Source organism: Ictalurus furcatus, chromosome 24, assembly GCF_023375685.1.
Source record: "Ictalurus furcatus strain D&B chromosome 24, Billie_1.0, whole genome shotgun sequence".
Lineage (NCBI taxonomy): Eukaryota > Metazoa > Chordata > Actinopteri > Siluriformes > Ictaluridae > Ictalurus > Ictalurus furcatus.
The window spans coordinates 17,838,029-17,860,654 of record NC_071278.1 but is presented as its reverse complement, the minus strand read 5'-3'; the positions used below and the strand labels follow the sequence as shown (position 1 = coordinate 17,860,654).

At 40.7% G+C, this 22,626-nt stretch overlaps 1 protein-coding gene across 1 annotated transcript in view; it reads right to left on the bottom strand.

Annotated features, from left to right (window-relative positions):
• Positions 1–816: 816 nt before the first annotated feature.
• Positions 817–22,626, bottom strand: part of LOC128600355 (cytoplasmic dynein 1 intermediate chain 1) — a 61,243-nt gene continuing 39,433 nt past the window's right edge. Inside the window, exons 11-17 of the mRNA XM_053612758.1 lie at positions 15,888–16,034; positions 15,137–15,250; positions 13,334–13,467; positions 12,453–12,597; positions 7,448–7,588; positions 4,335–4,460; positions 817–1,585 (exon numbers count right to left, since the gene is read on the bottom strand). Coding sequence (XP_053468733.1) covers positions 1,475–1,585; positions 4,335–4,460; positions 7,448–7,588; positions 12,453–12,597; positions 13,334–13,467; positions 15,137–15,250; positions 15,888–16,034 — 918 coding nt within the window. The 3' untranslated portion in view covers positions 817–1,474. The remainder of the gene's footprint in view (positions 1,586–4,334; positions 4,461–7,447; positions 7,589–12,452; positions 12,598–13,333; positions 13,468–15,136; positions 15,251–15,887; positions 16,035–22,626) is intronic.

Genomic DNA, 22,626 nt, shown 5'->3' with positions numbered 1-22,626 from the left:
CCACCCTTGAGGCTAATCAGTCCACCTGTGGGTGGCAGTACTGCACATTAGGTTGTAGTTACACGCGCACACACACAGAGAGAGAGAGAGAGAGAGAGAGAGAAAGAGAGAAAGAGAAAGAGAGAGAATAAATTATGCCTATTCTTCTTGTTCACTCTTTGGAACCTATTTTACCATTACAGGCTGAATAATGACATTAAAGTACAAAGAAATTAGTCATCATGAAGCAAAATATTACATAAAATATATTTTATGATTTTGTTTTAAAACATTGTAGTGGATTAGTATGGGATTTATGTGTAGGTGGTGAAGTGATGCATTTAATTGGCTCATTTTTTTTGGGGGGGGGGGGGGTAATAGGGGTGACAAGAAATCAGCTCCATGTCAAATTGCCATCCTCTTTTCCACCCCTTATGGATTAATACTGTGCACTATGCAATATTACTTTATAAAATCCATATTTGAGATGTACACACCCGTTCCCCATGGACGATTCCAAATGTCTTTGTTGTATTGGATTTGATTGTCTATTTCCATTTCAGCCTCCAGACTACAAAACATTACAAATTGAAGCTAAATTAGATCCAAACTCCAAGCCAACTGTGGGCCCTGGGTCTGCCCTGGGGTCTCTGTCCTGCAGGCCATGGTTCTCTCCTGGAAAGAGTTGCTCCCTTCAAGAGACCTTGCACCTGGCAGAGGAGTTTAAGTATCTTGGGATCTTATTCATGAGTAATAGGAAAAAATGTGTGGGTTTGAGTCGGTCGCAGAACTCCGACAGTCTCCGTACCAGTCTGTGGCAGTGAAGCAGGAGCTCAGAAAAAAAGAGGGAATGAAAAAAAGAGGTGCTGCTGTTGAAAGCATGTATCATTTTATTTTCTTACCTTGAAGCATGACATTGCCTGTAATCACTGAACATATATCCCACACTTAACATTAGACTCAGAGTTTTCCATCAGCACGGTGAGAGATAAAATGTGAAATAACCATCACACTGTCATCACCTGACAAAATACCTCTTACGTTTGACCTGTTCAGCAGTTATCAATGACTTTAGTTTAGACAATTGCTTAAGACACACTCCATTACTGTACTTCATGCAGGAGATAAATACAAAAATGATGCACGCATACGAACACACAACACAAGCATTGCAAATATCAGAGGGTGCAAAGGAACCTCTTTGGCCTTCACTAAGAACCCTTATAGCAGCATAGCGACCATTCGTCTTCACATCAGTCATCAACTGGCCATGCTAGGCCTTGGATTGGTCTGAAACAGATCTATAAATAATTAAACAATGGCAAAGTGAATGCAAATGGTAGACTTTTGCACAATTAAATTACAAAAAGCAAGGTTATGCTAATTATAGTGTTTTCTAGAATAAAACTGTGATGAGCTGAGCCGAGGTGAACGGCGGTGGGCTGAACGTGGATTTAGGACAGTATCGGTGTGATGCGTCGAGGTGGCTTTTTTTCTAGGATGCCAATTCCACAGGGCCTTCCTCCTCACCATCAGCTCGGTTGGCACGGATCTCCACCAGCGTGCGGGCAAAGCGAGTCCAGTCCTCGCTGTGTGCCGATGCCAGCTGTGGGCCATACAGAGAACTTCAGTACTCCTACATTAAAATCCTTCCAACCACCAGCACAGACCTTACATGACTCATCAGGAATAATGCTGATATTACACTGGAGAGGGGAAAAAAAGTGTGCATTGTGATTGTGGAAAAGAACAGTAAGGACTTGTTTTTCTGAATATTTATGGTGAATGGAGATGGGGATCATGAGGCAGATTGATTAGGTTGTGCCATCACATTCTGCTGGGAAAGTCAGATGAGAAGAGACGGCCGCCTGCCACCCAGGCCGAGGGAGAGAGCGAGCGATCTGTAGGCTGTAATTAAGCAGGAATAGAGAGGTGGGAGGAGATGATGGCTACATCTAAACCAAAGACCAAATCTAACCTTTTTTTTTTTTTTTTTAGTTTTAAAATAGCACAGCACGAGGTGTTCCTCATTAGAATTATTATAACGTTAGAAATCATAAGGACTTGACCTTTGCGAGCTTAACAGAAAAACGGCATTATTTTAAATAATTAGAGCTACCAACAGGCGGAGAGACAAAAAAAACCTAATGTAGGTCAGTGGACAAGACAGCTTAGAAAACAAGGCGAATTCTGTCGTGACCTCTACTTGTGTACCTTCCAAAGAGACCACAGTTCCACCAGCTTTTTCCCGATTGGCTTACAAGACCGATGCTCACGAATGAAACCCCTACCAGTAACAAATGCACGTCTTTTCCGCCAGTCCGATTTTATTAATTAATGATCTGACTGCTGCTTTGAACTGAAAAAGCAGAAAAGCATAGTTTTCAGATGTTGCCATTGCACGGGGTCGAATAGGAAACGCCACAACGACACCATAGATCTCTGGATAACGTACATTAATTCTCATAACTTGTCGAATGCTGTGTGAATGCAGAATTAAATACTGAAGCAGAATAATATATCATCATGATCCAAAGCAAATATTAAGCACCCAGGCCTAAAGACAATACAAAAAGACCTGAGCAGTTCTCGGAAGTAGAAGGCTGAAAGTCCTCCAGTGCCCCTGCTGTTGTCTCTCTTCACGTCGTAGGCCATGTTGCAGACTTTTTTTTCCTCCAGTCTTTTTGAAAAGCTTCTGGTAAATAAGCCCCCACTCTGTTGCAACATAAAACCCTTCAGCTTCAGTCAGTTTATTGATGACCCACCATTATCATCAAGCCTGAGAGACCACACGCCCGACCAGCACACTCTCCAATTACCACACGACGCAGGGCTAAAATTAGTCGAACCCCACACACAAGGCAAATCCCAGACTCTGAAAAGAGACAGAAAACACGGGAGTCGTGGCGGCTCGCTGCTCTGTGGTGGTGGTTAGGTCATGTGGAGGCTGTTTTTAAAATAGTGGGTACAGAAAAGCGGTGGAACCCAAACAAGCCCGGCCGGCCCAAGAGGTTGGTAAACATGCAAGGCCTTTAATGCAAAATCCTCTCGTAGCGAGCAGAGATGGTTTAATGCACGGCTAGTGGTTTGCCCCCTTTCGCTTCAGAGGTACAGTGACAGCTGAATGAGAACTAATGACTTTACTCAAGCTGATTTGTGGAAAACATGAAACACAATAAAATATATTGCATGCTTAGACCTTTTAAACTTTGACACTTGACATCTAAACATCAAATGCACCACACAAACACACACACGCACACGCACACGCTTCATTATTTAAATGTGTACAATAATATTTTGGATATTTACTGGGGCCACACACCTTTATTCCCACTGATAGAACACATTAGGCACAAGCTGATTTAATTTATAGGCCAACTTGGTTTATTTTTTGCTACTGAGGTTTAGATTAAGTGCATTTTAATTTGAGTAACCAGTCAAAAAGGCTAATAACTATAAGAACTTAGTAATAAATATGTAACCACTGAAACCACTGTTGCATACTGAAGAATGAATTATTTTAGTGCCGTATTCAGAGTTGATTTAATACTGAAATTGCAAACATCAGTATTCAGACCTAATGCGTTTTTTTTTTTTTTTTGGTTATTTGTGCATGTAAGGGTTTGCTTAAAACAGAGGCGTGACTCAGTGATGCACAATTCTGACCTTCTGATCCATTTTTGTTGTGCGATACTGAAAAATTAAGCAGTAACTCCAGTGCCACTGTCTGACAGTTTGAAATTCATGTTTCTGGGCTATAACATTGGAAAAAAAAAACAAACAAAAAAAAATAACTATGGAATGCAATTTACAGCCAATACATAAGTACACAATTAATTAAAAGTGTCATCCCTTTAAAGTCCACAAAAGGTTTTTTCAGTACAGAAGACACTGGAGGAATCTTAATCCGGGATGCTCATCTCGAGTGCCACATTTTTCTACGGATTAAGTTATGAATTAATCTTATTCTCCAAACTATAGTCACATGGGCATACACGTATTTTTATCACAGTCCACAACTCAAAATAACACACTTGCAGTTGAGGCTGTGAATATGGCCTATTTTTATTTAGTATAGTGTAAATTAGTAGAGTATAGAAATAGTAGAATTTCTGGCAGATGAATAGGTTCAAATTTCAGTTTTTATTTCTTTCTCCATTTTTCCACAATTTAGTCATTTCTAATCCCCAAGCCATTATGGCATCACTGAGATCACTATCATCCCACATCACTATCACCCCATGATCAAATAACAGATGAGGAACCCCAAGCTTGTAATTTATAGTAACGTGACTGCAGGGTTAGCTTAATAACTGATTGGACCCATTCTTAGAGCCACATATACAGCCCACCTCTCCAACGTCGTAGATCCAGAGTCGGCCCTCCGAGTCTCCTACAGCCACCTCCTTGCCTCCTGAAGCCCAACGCACCCGGTTAAGAGCTGGAGCACCCTCGATGGTCACGCTGGCTGTGGGCACCTGCACACACAATACAGCACACATCCTGATCCAGAGACATTTACTGCCCATATCTGGCAGACACTTTTATTTAAAGCATCTTACAGAATCCAGTCCAAACACAGAGCTAGTAAAAGAAGGCAAGAGTGACGCAAACTAATTTTCTACCAGATTTATGAACATGAAATTTAAAATGACCTTACATGACCATGGGCATTGTTTAGACGCAGGACAGTTGTCATTTGCTGCTACTGTCAAGCAACTGTTCACCTTCGCATGTTCACTGAGGGTAGGCTAATGGTTGAGAGGCAGGAATTTGGCCAGTGTTTGCAGCAAGCATTTTATAATCGACAAATTGGTGTGCGAGAAGGCAGGAATTACAGATTGGGGTTAAAGCAATGCGAACATGCGCACATGATGTAGTATTAGACCATAAGCACATCATAATGAAACTAAAGCCAAATCACGGACATTTTCTCAAATTTAGAAATCCCGGCCGGACGCTTTTTTAAGGTCTGAAAAAGAGGACATGTCTGGGAAATACAGGACGCACGGTCACCCTACCTATAGCACCACCTCAATTTGCCAGCGGTTACAATATTTAATTCATTAAAGAACGACACATAATCCTTTTAACATATCATAGTTACATTTAACGTTGTGGAACATCTGAGAGACAAGTCAGTTCTAGTTGTCACTTATGTTATGTCACCACCTCTCCATTTGCTTTCTTTTGAAGTTAATAAGACCAAAAAAAAAATGCAGCTTGTTATATTACTAAGAAACCAGAAAGCACAAAGATCTCTGTCCTGAAGACTGCGGTGGAAAACTGACTAATGGTAAATGGTCTGCACTTATATAGCCCTTTTATCCACTGTGTCTCATTCACCTATTCACACACACACTCACACACCAATGGTAGCAGAGCTGCCACGCAAGGCGCTAACTCGCCATCGGGAGCAACTCGGTGTTCAGTGTCTTTCGCAAGGATACTTCGGTATGTGGAGTCATGTGGGCCGGGAATCGAACCGCCAACCCTACGATTAGTGGACAATCCGCTCTACCAACTGAGCCACAGCCGCCTCTTGACTAACAAAGATTTCTATAAATGTTAAATAAACGTCTCCTGACAGAAAAGTTCATCATATCAACAGTGATATCCAATATGTGGTCTAGAACATCTATATGATCATTATCCTCTTCCAGCACAGTTTTAATGTAGCACATCATGTTTGCACCTTCACCGAATAGTCAGCAACCCGCTGGTCTATGTTTCAACTATGAGATGTGGTGTTGTGTCGCTGAACTGCACATAACTGTTATTGTTTCATTCTGGCTAGACATGTTTACATGTAAGGTGACCGTGTATAGTAAGTAGGAGAGTTATATGACAGGTTTGCACTGGACTGAGTAGTTCGTCAGTGTTTACCTGCATGTTCCTGGTTCTAAATATTGTCTGTCTCCTGTGCATGCTCATTAATCGACCTACCTGTAGCGCAGCAGGAAGTGAGATTCAGAATGAGTAGTTTGTGCTAAAGTTATAACTTTTGAGGTGTGTAGCACCACTGTGAACTGTGTTAAGTTTAAACATACAAGGGTGAGGTGGGAAACACCCTGAACGCGGTGCCAACTCATCGCAGGGCACAATCACACACACACACACACACACTCATTCATACACTATGGACAATTTTGGAAATGCCAATCAGCCGACAATGGAGTACTCCAAGTAAGCATGGGGAGAACATGCAAACTCCACGCACACAGAGCAGAGGCGGGAGTCGAAGCCCCATCCTTGGAGGTGTGAGGCAAACGTGCTAACCATTAAGCCACTGTGCACCCCACTCTGCAATAAACAATTAAAAATCCAAAAAAAATGTTGTTTTTAAAAAAAATTTAAAACTTAAAAGAATCCATAGTCTTGACTTGTACAGCGTAACTTTTCGAGTTGAAACAAAGGTGATCTTCAGGTTGAATTTACTCACGTTTTTTAAGGCAGCAGGTGAACTGTCGTTTCTAAGTTTAACCACCTGAAACGTTTTTACAGTGTAGAAGAAGAATTAGGCTTGTTGTCTTTTTCAGGTAAACATATACTTGTCCACTGGGAAGCAGGAATAAAAAACGAATAGCCTTCCTCACGAATTCCCATGCTACTGTTTCGCCTCAGCTCGCATAATGTTTGATTTCTTCCATAAGTCAATAATGAGGTCATCATTTTTTCATTAAAATTCTTAGTAATGTAGCTTTAAGTGCTGTTACATACACCTCATTATACTGTATGCTTTTCAATTTTTTACAAAGTGTGTCAAGATGCAAAAACCTCAGTCCAGCATGTTCTGCTCCAACACACCTGATTCAAGTAATTGTGTAATTAACAAGGCATTAATGAGTTCAACCACGTGTGGCAGACGAGGATAAACACCAAGCAGAAACAGTCTCATATGACTGCAGTGATGGGGATCAGTGGCTGAATGGATCAGACGTTTAGTGCAGTTGTTGGACGTCTTAAAGCACAGTGACCCCAGAGGACCAGATTAAACCACTGAGCTGGGCTGCTGCCCATGGGAAATTAGAGACTCTGGATCACTGGGGAGAAAGAAATCCACACACACATCGGAGTGATTTTACTGTGTGTGTGTGTGTGTGTGTGTGTGTGTGTGTGTGTGTGTGTGTGTGTGTGTGTGTGAGTGCGTGCTTGGCATGAGCCGTCAGAGGGCTGATTTAAGGGCAGCCTGTGGAAAGACACCCACACAGAGAGGAGGCTGTTGATGTTTTGATCTGGCTCTGGCCTAGCATACAATGTGTGTGTGTGTTTGTGTGTGTGTGTGTGTGTGTGTCTATACAGAGGGTGTTAGTGGTGTGGCCTGGAACTTAGGCAGGGATAGCCCAGAGCTGCTAAGTGTGAGTGCAAAATTTGTGTGTGTGTGTGTGTGTGTACGGGTGTATGTGTATGTATGTGTGTGTGTGTGTGTGTGTGTGTGTGTGTGTGTGTGCATGGGGGGCCTCACCTCAGTGTCATTATTTAGGTTCCACAGATCGAGACGGCCCATCCCGTCCACTGCAGCGAAGAGCCCGGGATGCACTGGAGACCACATGACATCGTACACATAGTCAGCATTGTCCTCAAAGGAGTACAGCGGCTTGTTGTGCTGGGAGGAGGAGGAGGAGAAAGAGAATAAAGAGAGGGCGGGAAAGAAGGACAGACAGAGAGAAAAGAGAAAAGCAGTGCAGGGGGAAAAAAAAAAAAAAAGACAGAAATGTGAAGGTTTCAGGAGGGAGAGAGAGACAGAGAGTAAGAGAGAGAGAGACAGAGAGAAAATGAGAGTAGACTCAGTGGCGCTGCTGCAGCCTTGGGGCTGTCTGGGAATGGGCTAATTAAAACCTCTGCACACTCACGCAGTGTCATAAAAACATGAGATGAAAGTCTCTCCAAAGGTGTACTGTAACCTTAGCGTAACAGCTGTCTAGGGAAAAGACAAAAAGAAAACAGAATGAAAACAAGGGAAAAGATAAGACAGAGAGAGAGACAGAGAGAGAGAGAGAGAGAGAGAGAGAGAGAGAGAGAGGTTGAGAGAATTCCTGAAGATGGCCACATGCATGCCGAACAGGTACAGGGCAGACAGTTGGGTAGGAGGAATGCAGTCAGTGTCTCGCTCAGCTCCCAGACCACAACACAATAATGAACCCCTTCACAGAGGGGTGGGGTTCGGTGCATCCATGCAAACTGTTTCAACCTTCAACCTACTTCTACAAAGATGCACATGCGGCGAGACTTAGCTCGCAGAGAAGCAAACATGGACACCTCCAAAAACGCAAACTCTGTGGTGCTGTGAATCAAGCCAAGGTCGAATGGTTGACAAGCGGCAGTGTATCACATAGTGCTGGGGTCGGGCCAAGATCCAAACAAACACTTGACCCAAACCAGAACGCAAAAACAAAATGGAGCAGTTCAAGGATCGGTTGTTATAAGCATTGCAATGTTAAAGGCTTTAAAAAAAAAACTCCATCTAAAAAAAGAAGAAGACAAAATCAGTAGTGGCAGTGAATTATTGGAAGGAAGAAGAATTATCGGGAAGGCTCGCACGAATAAATGTGATCAATTTTTGTGGATTATTGCTGTAAATTACAGCAATATAATTTACAGTGTACAGTGTATACAACTAAATTATACATAAAATATACATTCAATACTTCTCTCTACTAGCATCTTCTGTCTGTTTTCTATTACAGTGAAGCGCAAGATTTCATTTATTTTGTTTTATTTTATTATTTTGTTTTGTTCTTTTTACATACTGGGCCCTGTAATAGACTGGTGTGCCATCCATCTTGTATACCTGCCTTGCACCCAGTGTTCCTGGGATAGGCTCTGGATCCACCATGACCATGAAGAATGAATGAACATCTGCAAGATTACTAATTCATAGACACAAAATTATAAATCCGCCCTTAGGTCAGCATTATACTTTTAGCTATGCAAATACACATACAATATGGCTGCCTTGATTGGTATGTTGGCTGTGTGTGCACAACTTTCTGAGCTGATTTCAGGAGACTTGTCCAACTACAGACTGATGAACGATAGATTATTATATTTTTCATGTAATTTCCCTACAAAACATTTTGTGTTTGCATTTAAATAAGCGCTCAGTCCATCTAACAGCGTGCTGTACATGCTTATCTTCTAGATCATTTTCAGTATCTCAATCATCTCCAGCAAGTATGGACTCAGGGTTTAGGTTAGGGTTAGGGGCGAATCTGGAGCCCATCCTGGGATCTTTGGATACGAGGCATGAATACACACTAGATGGGATGCAAGGGTATGATGCGCACACACACATACGTTCACACACTCATTCACACCCTAGGGCCAACCATTTCAGCATAGCAGATGCTACCCACCTACTGGCAGAGAACATGCAAAACTCCACACAGATAGTAACCTGAGCTTATGATTCTTATAGAGTTGTACATTGTAAATAAGTGCAAGGATGATTTGAGACACAACTTTTGTCAACAGCTATTACAATAATGGCAACATTTACAAACTAATGCTTTTCTACATCTTTACTGCACTTAGCACATGTACTATTCACCTTACTGCTGGAATTATGTCATTTGGAGTTCACAGAAACTTTCCAAGAGATTTTGCCTCCAAAAAAACCTGCCACTGCCACATTTGGCTTGCTAATTAAAGGTCTAGACTTGGGTTTTTGTTAAGATTCTTTGTGACAATGCATGTTGTTAAAAGCACAATAAATACCTAGAGTAAGTTAGTAAGTTAGTAATTCATGTTTTTCACCCAGATCCAAGCTTATTTTATTCGCCAAATATCACCACATTCAAAGTCATAGACACGGAGCTGCACAGATATGGCTAGTCTGAGCTACATCCAATTTTAATAAAAGTAGTAAAAATGACAGATGGATAAGAATACCAGCACAGCACTGCTGTATGCCACAAGCAATATGAGCAAACCACCTTCAAAAAAACATTTAACCGGATCTAATCCACATCACCACAGCCAAATCCTGTAGGCGCCAGCAGTGATGCAGTCACGCCTGCCCAGATCAATCTCCAGACTTTAGCTTTCCTAACTAAGTAATACATACAGCTAAGTGAAAAAGTTTGCACACCCCATTGGGAATACAAAAGAGGTAGTTATAAAGACAGATCATGGGCATACAGGTTATAACAAAATATTTATACCATATTCGAAAAGGAAGATGCAAACTTTTGAACTCTTACCATTGTTTCCACTGTTAACATACACTAGAGGTGTGTGAGAGACTTCTTTTTAATCAGTTTGACCAGTCCCACCTCTCTCATAGAAAGTTTGACCAATCCCACCCTCTCCCATAGAAAGTTTGACCAATCCCACTCTCTCTCAAAGAAAGTTTGACCAATCCCACCCTCTCTCAAAGAAAGTTTGACCAATCCCACTCTCTCTCAGGGAAAATTTGACCAATCCCACTCTCTCTCAGGGAAAATTTGACCAATCCCACTCTCTCTCAAAGAAAGTTTGACCAATCCCACCCTCTCCTGCAGAATGTTTGATCAATCCCATCCTCTAAACTATACAACTCTTTAAACATTCACCTCATGAAGTAGTTTTACTTATATTGCCCTTCTTAACCTATAATATCTTCTTTGCGCTGGAGGTTTTGTAGAGCTATTTCTAATAGTTATGCCTCTAAGCAAACATGCCGTCTCCATCAGAGCTCTGGCTGAGGAATGCTCCACAGACAGAATAATCATTAGTAGCTTCTGTGCCACGGCCACAGTGGGACATCAGTTCAAATCAGGCCACTGTGAACGTTTCCCAGCCAGAGAACGGCAGGCTGGTGAGAAGCGCTCTCATTTTCTCTCTTATCCTTTATGAGGGCATTAATAAAAGGTAGTAATGCCAAAAGGAGAGGACTCCATTGGTTATTCAACAACGAGACTGAGGAAAGTGGAGTATGAAGCCAATTACTTGTGGATAATGTTCTTGAATAATCTAGGAACCTGCCAGGAACTGACCCAATTCCTCAACACAAACAATCAGTTTGGTTCCCAAATGATTTTTAATATATTTTTTTTTAATGAGTCGCCCTCTTTGCACATCAGCATGAGGAAATGACTCAAACGTGACTCTGCAGACAGACGCACTGTGTTCAGGTGGCCTTAGATAAACAAATAGTAAGTGGCCCAAGACGTGGGCACACAGGCCTGGGAGGCAGGCCAGCATTCCTGCGGCTGTCCTCAAAGGCGAAGGGAATTCCACCCCGAAACCCACCCTGGGTCTGAAAAAACAACATCTACGCATCCCGAATATCTCTGGAATGTTTTCACGTGTCAAAAATCAAAAGGTACAGTATATTTTATGGCCAAGTCTAGTTGCAGTGACTGCAAAGATCCAATTTTAAATAAGTACAGTATATTTTGGTTATTATAATAACGAGTATTATAGACACATACTAAATGATTGATGCAGCTGAACTGCAAACTAAAGTCTCAGCTCAGCTCTGCTCGTATTGTGATTTCCACAGCTGACCTCACTCCAAATTATTCTCTTTTCCTTCCCTTTGTTCCTTACTCTACTCTTAGCCTTTTTTCTCTTTCTCTCAATCTTCCTCAACATCTACCCACTAAGAAAGGATGCAGGATGAATCCTGTTCTCAATCTTCCACCTCCTTCCACCATCCCTCTCTTCCCCCTTTCGGACACAGTGTACAGTAATATCTTAAAGAGTAATATCTCATGTTTAAAAGTGGGGCTTGTCATATTTACCTGTAGAAAGCATCTATTTTTAAAGAGACCTTATCAAATCTATGCTTCTCCACATTGATTAGAGATTGATCTGGTGATTTTCTTCATTTCAGGCTTCTGTCATGTTTCCAGCCTGGAAATGAGCTCCGCTCCCAGCCAGAACAAAACTGTTCAGCCTTGCCCCTTTTCCTTAAAAGGGAACTCATGTTGCATATGTAGTTTCCATAGAGAGGGTGTTGTCGTTTAGGGAAAAAGACGAAGCTTGTCAATGTATTTACTGCAATTGCAATATGCCTAGCAGGCTGCAGAGGGCTATAGAATTCAACATGCTCCTTTAACCATGGAAAAAGCTCAATTACAAACTCTAATTTACAAACTAGAATGTATAATCCTTAATTGCGAAGTTATCAGGTATTACATTTCTGTTTAATAGAATATAAACTTTACTAGCCATTGTACTGCAACATGTCCTGACAAACAAAAGCAGGTACACCATCAGAGTCTCACGAGTCCCCGTGGAGCAGATGGAGGTTAGCTCTTACCTCGTCTTTCCGATGACTTTTTCTTTCCTTCTTTTCAACTCATAAAAGTTATATACATGATAATGAGATGGTGATCTTTAGGGGAATTTCCTGAGACATTGCTATACATTGCCCATTGAAGTTCTTGGGGACATTCCTACATTTCTGCGCCCCAGGCCCCAGGATTTGCTAGCCTTACCATTAACTTATTCATTTTTCATATTTCACATGTTCCTCTTCTTACCTTTGTGCTCCAGAGTTTGACAGTCCAGTCAAAAGATGAGGTGACGAACAGGTGGGAGAAGTCTACTGGGCCCACAGCACTGTGACAGCTGATGCCAGTCACTGGTCCCTGATGACCCTCAAACATCTCACAGATACCAGCTTTACTGCAAGCCAACACAGCACTGCATTCAGTACAAAGTGTAATGTGTGAATACAGTGTGTATGCACATAGGGTATGTGTGCCCTTTGCATATACTGTATACGTGTTTAAATGTGGATTAGTAGCCACTTAATTACAGAGGGGTTTCAAATGATTCAGTGAGCCCTTGTGTCCTATGGCTGGGGGTGGAGTCATCCTGGAGGAGACTACTCACATCAGGATAGAAATGTTTCATCGCAGGATAAAGGTGATCTTTGGTTAACTTTGTATTGTTTTGCATTGACGCTTTCCTCTAACGGGACAAGTGGACCCAAACAATGTGAGCAATAATAAATGCTCCCCAGCACAACATAGCCACCATTTTTTGCTGAATAAGCTACAGGTGTTAGAGAATTAATACTCTAACCAGGAGCTTTTCCCAGAACAGTTTACACTTCATTTGCATTGAATAATGGAAAATGTATCTAATATGTCTCATTATCATCTTAGCAATATATCTTATCTTATTAATTATGATCATTATATAACAAATATATGACCATATTACTCATATTTTGTTTATACAACAAACTAATAACGAGAACTATTACAGAATATAAAGAGAAATTATATTATTAAATATTTGAATTTGCATATATTCAAGATATTTTTTTTTATTTTTTACACGCGAAGATAGCATTTTTTTTGTGTGTGTAAACTTTTTACATTTTTTAAGTTGCCACCGTGTGTGTTCCACTAACCTGCCATGTCTGGAGGCGGTGTACACAGTCCCCTCTTCACTGCCCACCACAAAATTATTGACATCTCCTGCAGGGAAGGCCATCCCAGTCACTGCTACTGGTTTTGACTTATTATAGACCAGTTCCATGCTCTCCTGCAACATACAAACCAGCCTCAGGAAACTACCCAGGATGATAAACTAGCATGTCTGTTTATTACTTTGAGATTATTGCTGCTCAAACAATATTACAACTTGTGATAATGCTTTGACTTCAGTAAGGATTTTTTTTTTTTTCCCAATCAGCCAACACATTTGAAATGACTGATGGGCTCACGTACAACTGATCAAGTAACTAACGTAACAGATTAATGTGTAGATTAGTAGAATTAACTTAATCGATTAGTAAAATGCCTATAGTAATCACACAAGTGAGTACGCCCAAATGGAGCCAAGTTTTGACGATACTTAAGTGAAAACAGACTGCAAGTTATGGCTTTACTGTGGCTAAATACTGTGGCTCTGTGTAGCTTCTACAATGCCAATATATCTATAATCATATGTAGTGAGAATATATATTCTATAGGAGGACATTTGGGATTTGGCCTGAAACAGTGGCACTGGATATGCCAAACTGCACTTTTTAAATTATAGTGCTGGAGTATACTAGGCTTTTGAACTTATTTATATTAATGCTAGTGTTTTGTTCAACTCTAATATCAAGAAGCTGTTTTCTCATACGTTTATGTGTCTGCGTGTTCAGCTGCAATATTAATTGAAATACAATGCATTACAATTCAATGAAAAAACACTTATTAGCATCTCCAACTTGCAGGGGTTGCGATGCTGCAGTTAGCTGAGCAGATATATGACCGGGTTTCGTGGAGGCCAAGAAGGCATAATGAAGCTCTTTTTTAGCTGTTGAAACCTTTCAGTAATGTGTTAATGTTCCTAAAAAACAAAATGTGATCTTTGTAAAAAAAAAAAAAAAAACAGGGTTATTAGAGTTTATCTACATTTTTGGTTATGTTTTTCAATTTTTATGAAGGCTTTCGATGAGGTACTCCATTTATGTCTAACAGCTGTGTAGTTGCTGCTCAATAGTAGACATGAAAACTGATTATGAGAGAAGATATTCATACTAAAAGCCACAAAACTACAATTTTGATTTATGACAAGATCTTAAAGATAGAGCTCCTATAATCGTTTAAATACAATACCTAATCTTAATAGTAATATCTTAGCCTTAAGGTGATCTATAAGCTAGTGTGCTCCAAAACAATGAGAAAAATTCGCATTTGGAAGATCTCTATGCATTCAAAATGTACAGTCTTGCTCTACCACCAATACGGATCAACAACTGCGATGACATCATTCTACACTTCAGCTTCTCATCAGATTTTCTGTCCAATCAAATCCTCTAGAATCTGAAGTGTCCCACCCCCAACATTATAAAAATCCATGGTACTAACTGTCAAGTACGACTTAGCCCAGACTGTGAGGTAAGCTAAATACTTGTGGCTATTTAAAAAGGCTGAGGAGCCACTCGATATGTCCCGCCCTGACTTCCTGTTTCAGTTGAAATTACATCAACACATCGAATAATGCTGTGCGTTTCAAGGCACTTCACAGGGACTTCAAGCCTTTTCTGTAATTTGGACGCAGATTGCACAGCGTTGGTAGAAATTCTAAAGCTTAAAGGTCAGTTCTCACAGTGAGAGAGAAGATTGTGAAAGCTCACAGATTCTCTCATCGATCCAAATCCAGCTACAGAGGGGTTTAAGTTGGTGAAAAGAGTAAAACACGGGCCTGAATCAGTACTTACCTGTGGTTGGGAGAGCATATCCAGGCTCCAGGAGCACATCCGGCCATCTGTGGACACTGTGATCAAGTTGTTGGCATTCTGAGTTCCCACCACATTTACACAGTACACTGGATGCTACATTAGTAACAAAAAACATACAAGAGGTTCAAACCACATGGAAATATATTAAAATACATAATAACTTGTTCTATAATGCATACTTCTATATGGGAATGCTCTTCTTTTGTCCCATTACACAAACACAAACACACTGCGCTGCTCGATGGTAAGATAACGGATGCGTGCAGCAGTTCTTTACTTAAACGTGGCACTAGCATGCACAAGTGTACAAATACACATGATTGCATGAATCCATTATGTCGTTATTGCTGTCAAATTAATTTTCGTTGTTGGCCCACAATGGGCTCTTTGAGAGAACCGACGGCTCGTTGAGTTTGAGGTCGAGACATAGGCTTTCATTATTGAGGGCTCAGGAGTTTAAACCTTCAGCACGTATGGCACTCAGGGGCCATGAGTGTGACAGCACGGCACAATGGGGCCCACGCACCTCTGTGGGCTCTACCTCTGTCCTGTGCTTTGTGTACTGCACGGCATGGAGTTAGACAGGTCTCACTGACTCTGACTAAGATGAAAAATCGAATTTCAGGCTAAAAAGTCTCCTTCTTGAATTAAAGTACACATTGTGTTAGCATTTAATTCTAGCAAAAGTCAGCCTGAGAGTGTGAGGATAATACTTTAGGCGTTGTCTTACAGTATGTGCAGCTGCAGAGAGCGGCGTTCTCTGGACTGGGGTTCTCCGGTGGCTGCGGTTGTCCCAGAGGACGATCTGCCCCGAGTACGTGCCACCCACCAGCAGATTAGGATGGAAACGGGCGAAGCCCACAGACACCACAGGAGACTTGGAAGCAGAACAGAGGACAGGATAATTAAGACAAGATAGAGAGTGAATGAGAAAGAAAGATAGAAAGAGAGGGGGCATGATGCTGATGAGTTCACTCTAAAGATCACGTGCAACGGTGGGTTTTAGGTGAAGAACGCAACAATGGAGGGGATTGTGGGCACAGAAGATTTATATTACAGCACCATAAGCAGCGGGCAGTGGAGCGAGAAACGTGGCTTTTGTTGTGACAGCCTTGGCCTTGAACTTCCCCTCTGTCTTCACTTTTATTGGGTTTTCCGTTCCTCATGAATGCCCGACAAATGAAAAGTGAGCTTATGCTTTCATACATTCACACGGATTCCCTCAACAAGAATCACCAGGCTAAACAACAGTTTCGCTCAAACCTGCGTCGCTTTGCTCTGTTTTTTTGTCAATTAGCTCCACGGGAGAATTATTTCCTCCCCACTTCAGCGAAAGCGGGTCTGCGCTTAGACTGAAGTGCGACCGGTTTGTTTTCTTAGCGCTCTGCAGTCATCTGCTGTCTCCCTGTTTCACCGCACCAGCTGCGGCCGCCAAGTCATGCAACCAGAGTTCATTTTAAAGTGACTGGAAAACAAACCAGAGTAAAAAGAAAACATGCTTTTTCTTTTTCTTCGTTCCTTTTCTCCCTTTTGAAAAAATACGGCTTCCAAAGACTTGAGAGCAGCCTCAGATGTGAGGCGGCATTTTAAAATGGACTTAAAATAAACCATGCTGGAGGGGTAAAAATAAAGTTGAAGCATTGGCCATCAAAATGTGCACACAGGACACCCAGAGCAAAACTGTTTAAAGCTGGAGTATAATAAGACAAGTGTTGATGTTCAGACTCTACTATTTTATTATATTATAAAAAATATCATATAGAACATATAGTGATAATTACGATATTGTGAATTTATGCATATTAGTGGAAATAATAGCAGAACATATATTAGCATAATCAATATTAGCTGGCTAGGCTTGCATCCTTGATCCTTCTGCTGTCTAATGAGTCAGTGTCTTAGAATGCAGCTTCAGTAGCTACCTGCAAACAACTGGAGTAGTTTTCAAATGTAAACCTGTAGGGTTCCTCCAGAGGACCAAACCACTGAAACCTGTAGGCTTCTGCATTGAACCTTTTTCTAAGACTCTATGCTTTTAGAAAAAATGGTTCCCCAATGGATGCTTGGATAGTTATGAGAACAAAGGTTTCTATTACAGCACCATAGGCAGCAGGCAGTGGCGTGAGAAGCATGGCCAAAGCGGTACTACTTGGAACCTTTTCCAAAACAAAATGCTTTGATGTAGAATTTCAATATAGAGAAAAAAATGTAAATGTTGAACTCAAAATGATTCTTTGTTTTATTTCTGTGGGGGAACCCTTATAGGCTCTAAGAGGGTATTCTCCAAAAAAAAAAAAAAAGGGTTGAAAAGTGAACCCTCAATGGTTCAATTTTCCTAGAGAGGTTCTGTTGGAATCCTTCCAAAAAAATTAGTCTTGTATAGTTCCACACAAAACCCAAAGAATTCTTTAGGGTTCTAATTTTACACTGGACAGTTTTAGAAAATGTGCTCCTTGGAACCCCCTCGATAGTGAAATAGCGTTGTAGGGTTCCTCCCCAAAATAACGAACCAAAAGAACACATGAGGGTCGAAGGTTTCTTTGGATAACTACAGCTTCTAGCTTCCCGAGGGAGTTCTACTTGAAACCTTTTCCAAAGGAAGACCCACCTTTATAAGGTTTTTAAGAGTTCTGTCTAGTGACGAATCAAAGAAGCACCCTTCATGAAACTAATTTCACCAGCAGTTTATTGTTACAATTACCAGAAATAAAATCTTAAGTGAAAACAAACTTCCGATATATTTGCACACAAACTGCTCTCTGTAGACCGCGCCAAAGTTTTCCAGTACCGACGTTCTCCGCTCCGACTACGGAACCGGAACTGACGCACAAGATTATGGGATATGCAGGACACGGAATGATGCAAGGACTTGCTTAGAAAAAAATTCATAACCCATTAAGATGGCCAAATGAAGAAATCCCTCCATGCCAATATTCAATTTGGACATGACTGAAGCCATGCCTTCCATTGGCTGATTACAGGCTGAGTAGGCAACCTTCATAATGTTTCAGACACACAGAACCTGTACTGACTTTTCTCTAATCAGTAAACACCAGGGCAACATTTCACTTAATAAAACGCTTTTCTGTAACTCTTCTCTACACCACTGTGACCGCTCTGATTAGTGGATATGTTGAAATGCTTGTTTACGCTCTGCGATTAGTGATCAGTAAAGCGTTAATGCTGAGTGACAGCAGGGCACTGCGGCACCTAAACACCATTTCAACAACGGCCTCGGGCCTAACCTCTGAACCCTCCTCCTTACAGTCTGCCTTTTGCTCTGACAGTCTATCTTTCTCTCTCTCTAAACTTTCATAAACTCTCTAGTCGATCTGCTGTAGTCATGTGTCAGGGACACGCTCCCTCAGCCTGCAGCTTCATTACTGGACTAATGAACACAAGCCCAGGTCACCACAACAAGAGGGTAATAACTCTGCTATGAAGCCATTAATCAAAGACTTAATGAAGTATTGTAACCTAAAACCTCCTCTCAGTGGAGTCAGGCTCGGCCAACTCCGGCCTCCAGCCCTACCACAAGCCTCCGCTTTAGCAATGTGCTTTCTGCTCTGAGGACCCAAAGCTAATATCAGAATCACTGGCTAGAGCCAGATTAATTACAGTTTAAACATCCATACATCTGTAGGTCTGATCTTGGCTTGATCTAACAGAAAATGAAAGAAAAAAAAAATCAAATACTAGCCAACATCAGAGGTAAAAAGGACTTAAATAACTGTACGTACTTACCATATTTAAATATCATTTTAGCGGAATTATACTGTATCTGAGTGTTTAAAACTCTTTAGTATTGAAATTTAATACTTGTACTCTTACTTTACAATTTCATGACAAAACCCCCCACACTTGTGACGGAGTGGCCCGTCACCGCTGGTCACGGCAGCACTGGCGTCACATTATACATATCGCACCAACCCTAAATTTCATTCATATAATTCCAAATTTTAACTCGTTTCAGATCTCAACCATCAGGTCTGAAATCTTTTTCCTTTCCTTTTCCCAAGTCACCAATCCAAAAAGTGCAGTTTTACTTATATTTACTATATTTAAAATATCCACATACCACAACCCATCATTAAGGTAATTATTATTAGATATTAGATATTATATTATATAATATGTATTATTACATATATTAATCTTCCCTCATCTAGCATTATTTACTGTATTAGTTAGCATTAACAAACCATGAACCTCAGCATTCTTTCACCAGAATCAATGTTAGCAAAGTAAACTAACATTTATTAATTCATGTTTGGTTAAATGTTAATGAAATGTTAATGACACCTGCATTGACCTCTTATTTAATCCATGTCCAAAAATCAATCCACATAAATTAGTAATAATTCAATTACAATGCGTTACTAAATGTTACTACTGAATAACCTACTGAAGTCTGGCCTCCAGATGGTAATATTCGAAGTTGCTGTTTTGCTACAGTTCTGAATCCAGTTAACAGCCACAAACAGTGGTTCATGCATGTGCTGTTCATGAGTTAAGAGAACTTTAATGTAAAGTGATCCCATCGTTTGTTATACATTAAAGTTACTTCTAATTTCAATTAAAAGCATTTACATTCACATTTCAAACGCATGTAAGTATTTACGTATAAGTACAAGTGTGGAAACTTAATCATTTTCATTTATTTCACTCTTTAAATAAGGTTTTATTCTGTTCTTACCCAATTTTCTGCATAAGAATACATTAGTGCGTTTACTTAAGTGTAATGTTGTTGCCATTCCTAGTTAATAACCTTTATGGAAATTCCAGGCTATAAATTGAAAAATGAGAAATTAATATTCTCAAAACAAAGAAACAAACAAACAAACTATTTTTCCCCAGTTCTCATTTTACAAATCACCTTCATATCCTTCATATTCAGGGTGGCCATATGAGATATTACCATATGCTCAGACATTATCTGCAAGTAGTAGTCACTTTGGTTCAGTTTTTATAAACAAGTTATAAACAGATGCTGTGTGCTTTTTACATTACTGCCATCACATAAATCTAGATGGTTTGTTCACTCCACAGATAAGTGTGACAACTCATATGAACTCTTCAAAATCATAAACATGGAAGAGATGCTGAAGGATGAAAAGCCTGAATATTCACACCATATGGAGAGGCGAGCATTAAACCCTATCTGCCCCCTCATCTTAACTAGCGGAACAGTGCGTCTAACTCCATAGATTTACTTGAAATCTCAATAAACATGAGGTTCAGTGCCGTGCACATGCAGCGACTGCGCTACTGGGATTAGCTCAATTTGCCCTGGTATAAGGACTTCCTGATCCTGCCAAATGGGGAATTAGGCCCTAGATTACAGTCTATTCCTTGGGCATATGGGATCATAGAATATGTAGCTGCCTTTCTGATAGTTGAAGAGTTAGAACAGTTGTTAAAAAGCCTAAAGCTAGACTACTTAAGCAGAAACGTTTACATCACCTAGCACAAATGTACCTTAGTTTGTGCTACCTCAGCGGTGCCATATTATTATTATTATTTTTTTTTTTACTTATTCGCTCATTGAAATTTGAAGTTGAGTCAAATGGTCCATTTCACATTGCAGCTCTCTTCAGTGAGGCTCTCTTCAGTGAAGTCAAGATCCAGTAAAATTCAAACTGACAGGTTCAATAAAAACACAATCTCACAGCACGTTCCTGCCTTGCTGCTGAATTTAAATGGCAGCGAGAAGAAAAAAAGAAAGAAAAAAAAAAACACTGCCTCCATCTTCCAGCAGTAGCCAACAGTTTTAATCTTCAAGCCACACTTCACCAGCTCTACATACTTTTGTCAGATGAGGTTTTATATTAATGGGAAGTGTTCGCTATAGAATAATACACACAGCTACCCAATGATGAAAGATGGCATGAAGAGAGGGATCACGGAGGGAAACACTCCTGCCTTTGTGCTCGCTCTTTGTTAAAGGGAGGGAGACTGGGAGGGGACGAGTGCGCAACAGACAGCGCATTCACCAGCACAAATCCACCGCCTCCTCCTTCACTACCACAATCATATGGTTCCCAGCAGAGCTTATCAGCTCCAGATGCACTCCTCCATCTTCCACCAGCATCCCTCGCTCTCTCCCTCTTTTTCTTTCCTAATGACACCGCACAGATTTTGTCACTCTGCGGTCGCTGGCGAAGGCCGTGTAATACCATATCTGCCTTTCGGAGAAGAAAGAAAAGTAAGCCTGTGAACGTGAGCAGTCATTTTCTTTCCCTCTCTCATCCTCCCTCACTCAAGTTTTTCGCTCCGCATTCTTTTGCTAGTTCATTATTTTACTCTTGTAGGACAATAAAGTAAAACCTCCAGATGCATTTAAAAAAAAAAAACAAAAAAAAACAAAACACAACAAGCACTCAGAGTTAGAATCCAATATCAGTCCAATAAAATGATAGGAATAAATTTTATCCATGTGCTGCACAAATGAACATATGCAAAACAGAACTTGTGTCTAATTTTGCCCTTCCGTTGAACAGTTTCAGTAATTAAGAACAGGTTTTCACTGACATTACCATGTCTACAGTCTACAGGTATTTTAATGTTAAATTTAATCCTCTTGAGAAGATTCTCAGTGCTACTTCAAAGGCAAATTAAGAACTAATTTACATTAGTGATACATTAGCCAAATATAAAAACTAGGTTTTTGAGCTCAATTTACTCATGCACATCTACTCATAATCATTAAAAAATGCTTTGATATCAACATCCGATACGATGTGATACTATGTGATACTATGTGACATAAGCTTTGTGTTTGGTGCCAGGCTAATAAACAGACAACACAAAAACGACAGATCTGGACGTATTTTACGATTAATGATGGCCATCAAAGCAAAATGCGCCTTGTGAAAATATCAAGAGGAGAGACTACTGCAACACAAGTGCAAAAATGAATGCAAGGTGCAGTGAATTGTGCACATACAAAGGTAGTGCTGAGTGTTTTGCAAGAGTGTGCTGAGAAACAGTTCAGTTCAGCGAGCACTGAGCACTGAGACAAGCCCTCACGAGGGTCTATGCTTTGCTTGAGTCAGGGAGCAATTCAAGGCACTTTGTATTCATTTTTAATGACCATACTTGCTGCTCTGCATGCACAGGACAGCTGCCCTCACAATCCCTGGTAAAAATACTGTTTAAGTGCCATTGTCAGGTCAACCCTGTTTGTGAACTCAGTTTCCCAGAACTCAGTGTGGCCTACTAACATGGCCGCACCGGACTACACTTCCCAAAAGGACATGAACTCTCAGACACCGGACTTCTGATTACACTCACCTGCTGCCTATCACACACACACACACAAAGGACACTCACTCGCATACATGTTGTGAAGTAGTACACTCAGCTTGTTTGTTGCATCTGACTCTCGCAAAGCCGTTTTATTCGATTTCATCTTGTTGTTCTGGTTTTTGACTTTGCTAATTTCACCGTACCCCGTTTGTGCCTTGCCT